Raw genomic sequence first — 4,555 nt, 5'->3', positions numbered from 1 at the left:
ATTTGGGATTAATTATTAGTTGTCCTTATACATATATAAGGAGCTCTGTTAGCGTAGTGCCTAAGGCACTTGACTGCTAACCAGAGGGCTGGTGGTTCAAATCCACCAGCCACTCCTGGGAAGGAAGATGGGGCAATCTGCTTCTGTAGTGATACTGCCTCAGAAACCCAAGGAGGGGTCGCTGTGGATCAGGTCTGACTTGACGGCACATAACAACAACAACAACATACATATATAACATAGATATACATAATTTTCTAAAGTAATTAAGCAATTGTACCACACATTTTGTTAAGTAGTACTTTATTATCTCATTTATTCAATATGCTACTTTTATAGTATATTAAACTTTCATAGATACTATTTAAGTGCTAACTAGAAGGCTGGAGGTTTAAACCCATCAGCCACTCCTCAGAAGGAAGATTGGGCAATCTACTTCTGTAGAGATACCGCCTCGGAAACCCAAGGAGGGATACTATGAGTTGGATCCAACTCCACAGCATGAGTTTGGTGTTTTATAATCTGTTTCAGTTCTACATTTATTGCTGAAATGTTTTATATCTGCTCAAATATATACTATATTTATAAGGGGAAATATATATTTTCTATCTGGAAGGATGTTTCCTCTACTCTCTCATTTACGTTTCCAAAACTCATTTGATATCATACAATTGCTCATATAGATAAAATTTTAAATAAGCTTGTTAAATTCCCTTACAAAAATTCTTTGCATACTTGGTTGGAATCACTGTGAATTTATGGATTAATCTGAGAGAAATTAGCATCTTTATAAGACTGAGTTGTCCTTTTGACAAAATTAGTGTTTATTCATTTATTCAGACATCATGTTTCATAGTTTCCTTGAAACAGGTCTTAAATATTTTTAAGTGTACACCTTGTTTAGTTTAACCATTATTACGTGAAGAACTTTTTTCTTTTTTTAAGTAAAATTTATCTTTGATTATTTTTGGTATATAACACAAAAATGTTCAATTACTTATCTTGTGTTGAGCAATTTCTTTCATAGGCTTAAAGTTATCATAGGCTTAAATTGGCTCCCTTTGATTTTTTTCAGATTGCAACCAAAAGGTCTGCTAATAATATTTGTTCCTTTATTAATATTTGTTACTTTCTTTCTATTGTAATTTGGGCAAGGCACACATAAATTTTAAAAACTAACTGTTAATATATGTCAGACTGTTACTTTTGTGTCTGCTGATGTATCTGCCAGAATAGATTAACCCTAAAATTCTTAAAACTAAAAAGACTTGTGGACTTGTCTTCAAAGAGTGGATGTTACGGAATAGGAAGAAAGAGTTAGGTTAAAGTTTAACCTCTTGTTTTTTGAAGATTTGGAGGAAACAAGAAAAAAATTCCAGAATACAGAGAGAATGAAGAAGGCTTAGAGGAACTAGCTTTAGCATTTATCTGAGCCTTTGTTTCATCATCTCTGTTGAGCACATTTCTTTCATGTTATCATAGGCTTAAATTGGCTCTCTTTGATTTTTTATCTACCTCGGGTTTTTGTTTTGTTTTGTTTTGTTTTGTTTTCATATGAGCTTAAAGAGATTTTAGAACGATGCATATAAAGAGGCTATTAATAATGACTGGCATCAGGAGGGCTTCCAAGAGACAGTAATTGACATTATTATTACCAAAAGATCCTGTGCAAAGACAGATAAAAGAATGCAGATGAGGAAACAGAAGCTCCATTACTGAGTTCACTAACAGTGAGGCAGCTGTTTTTGCTGATGGTGCTCAGCACCCACATCCTGAAAATAAATGACAGAAAGACATGGGCAAAGGTGAGGTGATTCTTCTACTACTACATTTTGCTTTATCTTAATTTCCAATTCCTTGCTTTGGATGCTTCTTTAGAATTATTTTGTAAATACATTGAAGGAAATCAACTTTCATAAAAATTCTCAGTTTGCAGCATAATAATCTAACAGTGTTAGAGCAGCATCAATTCATCCACTTCTCAAACCTAAATAATAGGATGAATTCATTATCAGCAGCTCCACAGTCTCAAGACTACAAACCGTTAATACTCCAACTGAGGTTTGGTCATTAGGCTTATTAAGGATAATGATTCCCAGGCTGATACTACTAAAAGATTCAAGGGCTGGGAAAATCAGAAGTGGTTTTCAGTGATCAGTACTACTGACCAAAAACAAAACTCAATTTTTTGATATATGGAAGTTGTTAAGAAGTGGAAATCAATAGTGCAGTTTTGGATACTGGTTGATAAAATACCTAAGTTTCTTACATTTTTTTATTAACTGAAGAATATGTGTTTCTCTCCTTGGTGCTGCCTTTAAGCAGAAATAAATCATTCATGGGAGAAGAAAACCAAACGTATGTGACTGAATTTGTCTTCCTGGGCCTTTCGCAGGATCCTCAGACACAAGTCCTGCTCTTCTTCCTGTTTCTGGTCATTTACCTGCTGACTGTGCTGGGAAACCTGCTCATCGTTGTGCTTATTCACGTAGACACCAGACTCCACACGCCCATGTACTTCTTCCTGAGAAACTTGTCCTTTGCTGATCTCTGCTTTTCTACTACCACGGTCCCACAGGTGCTAGTCCACTTCCTGGTAAAGAGGAAAACCATTTCCTTTGCTGGATGCTCAATGCAGATAGTCGTTGTGCTTCTGGTTGGGTGCACAGAATGTGCACTCCTGGCAGTGATGTCCTATGACCGCTATGTGGCTGTCTGTAAGCCCCTGCACTATTCCACCATCATGACACATTGGGTCTGTGTCCAGCTGGCCATAGGGTCTTGGGCCAGTGGGGCATTCGTGTCTCTGGTGGACACCACATTCACATTGCGTCTGCCCTACAGGGGAGACAATATCATTAACCACTTTTTTTGTGAACCTCCTGCCCTACTGAAGCTGGCTTCAGCAGACACCTACAGCACAGAAATGGCCATCTTTGCAATGGGTGTGGTGATTCTCCTAGCTCCTGTCTCCCTCATTCTTGTCTCCTACTGGAATATTATCTCCACTGTGATCCAGATGCAGTCAGGAGAAGGGAGGCTCAAGGTTTTCTCAACCTGTGGCTCCCATCTTACCGTTGTTGTTCTCTTCTATGGCTCAGCAATCTTTGCCTACATGAGGCCAAACTCCAAGGAAATGAGTGAAAGGGATAAAGTGATATCTGTATTCTACTCATCAGTGACTCCCATGCTGAACCCCATCATTTATAGTCTGAGGAACAAAGATGTCAAAGGGTCTCTCAAGAAAATAACTGGAAGATAGCCTTTTGACAGGTTGTAATTTTCCAGGAAACATTTCCAATTCTTGTCCCATTACTTCCTTTATTCTTCCTTCTCCTGTTTTCCCATCTTTCTTCTTACACATATTCAACAAATTGCATATTCAAAGCAAGACACCTTGATAGACAAGGGGGAAAAATAAAAAAGGAAAGTTTGATGGGCAAAATACAGTCAGTTCCTATTCCCCAAACCTGTATAAGCTAATAAAGAAATTAAAATGAGTAGTACATAGCGACCCATCCTTGGGTTTCCAAGGCAGTATCCCTACGAAAATAGATTGCCCAACTTCCTTCCAAGGAGTGGCTGGTAGGTTTGAATCACCAGCCTTCTTGTTAACAGTCAAATGCCTTAGGCACTATGCCACCAGAGCTCCTAGGTATACAATTATACTTTAAGACACAAAGAAACAAACAAAATAAATAAGCCATCACTGATATGAAAATAGATTTCTGGCAAATGAAATAATTTCCTGTTTTTCATTGATTCACGAAGTGTCTTTTCAACACTTCCTCTATATCATAGGCACTTTTTTAAGAGCTGGGGATATAGGCACACACAAAAATAAAGTCATTGAGATGTTATATTTCTAAAATTTGGATTTAACAATTTCTGAAATTTAAAAGAGCACATTTTGGATTTAACAATTTCTGAAATTTAAAAGAGCACATTTAAGGAATAAAAAATGGCAGATTGATAGAATATTAAGAAAATAGTGAGATATAAGGCTGAAAAGTAATACAGTGCTTAGATTGGGAAATGCCTTGAATTCAATACTAGAGAATTCTCCTAAAAAGTAATTCTGAAAGTTTATGGGATGATTATGGAAAATTAGGATAAAGGTAAATGAAGGAGGTCTGGGCACATGGAGGCACACAGCTTACACAAAAGTTTATAACCTTGGAAACACTATGGGGTGGTTCTCTGTCTTATAGGGTCACCATGAGTTGGAATTGACAGTGGGTTTGTTTTTTTATTTTAAATCATTTGAACTTTTAATGTAGACCATGTTGTTGTTAGGTGCAGTTGAGTCAGCCCCAACTCACAGCAGCCTATGTACAACAGAACTAAACACTGCCCAGTCCTGTGCCAGCCTCACAATACTTGCCACACCTGAGCCCGTCATTGTAGCCACCATGTCAATCTATCTCATTGAGGGCCTGCCCCTTTTTCATTGACCCTCCACTTTACCAAGCACAATATCTTTCTCCAAGGACTGGTCCCTTCTAATAACATGACCAACATAAGTGACATGAAGTCTCACCATCTTCACTACTAA

The 4,555-nt window shown here is 37.4% G+C and overlaps 1 protein-coding gene across 1 annotated transcript; it reads left to right on the top strand.

Moving 5' to 3' along the window:
• The first annotated feature begins 2,338 nt into the window (after positions 1–2,338).
• LOC103208883 (olfactory receptor 2D3-like) lies at positions 2,339–3,262 on the top strand. Its single transcript, XM_007954631.1, has one exon. It carries the CDS (start codon positions 2,339–2,341, stop codon positions 3,260–3,262), a length of 924 nt encoding a protein of 307 aa, XP_007952822.1.
• Positions 3,263–4,555: the final 1,293 nt, after the last annotated feature.

This window comes from Orycteropus afer, unplaced genomic scaffold (assembly GCF_000298275.1).
Source record: "Orycteropus afer afer isolate SDZICR_OR568_19922 unplaced genomic scaffold, OryAfe1.0 scaffold00014, whole genome shotgun sequence".
NCBI lineage: Eukaryota > Metazoa > Chordata > Mammalia > Tubulidentata > Orycteropodidae > Orycteropus > Orycteropus afer.
The sequence above is the reverse complement of the archived record's forward strand: the minus strand, read 5'-3'. Positions and strand labels throughout refer to the sequence as shown.

Excerpts from the sequence above, each read along its gene's own strand:
- LOC103208883 (XM_007954631.1), top strand. The coding sequence starts at position 2,339 with ATGGGAGAAGAAAACCAAACGTATGTGACTGAATTTGTCTTCCTGGGC.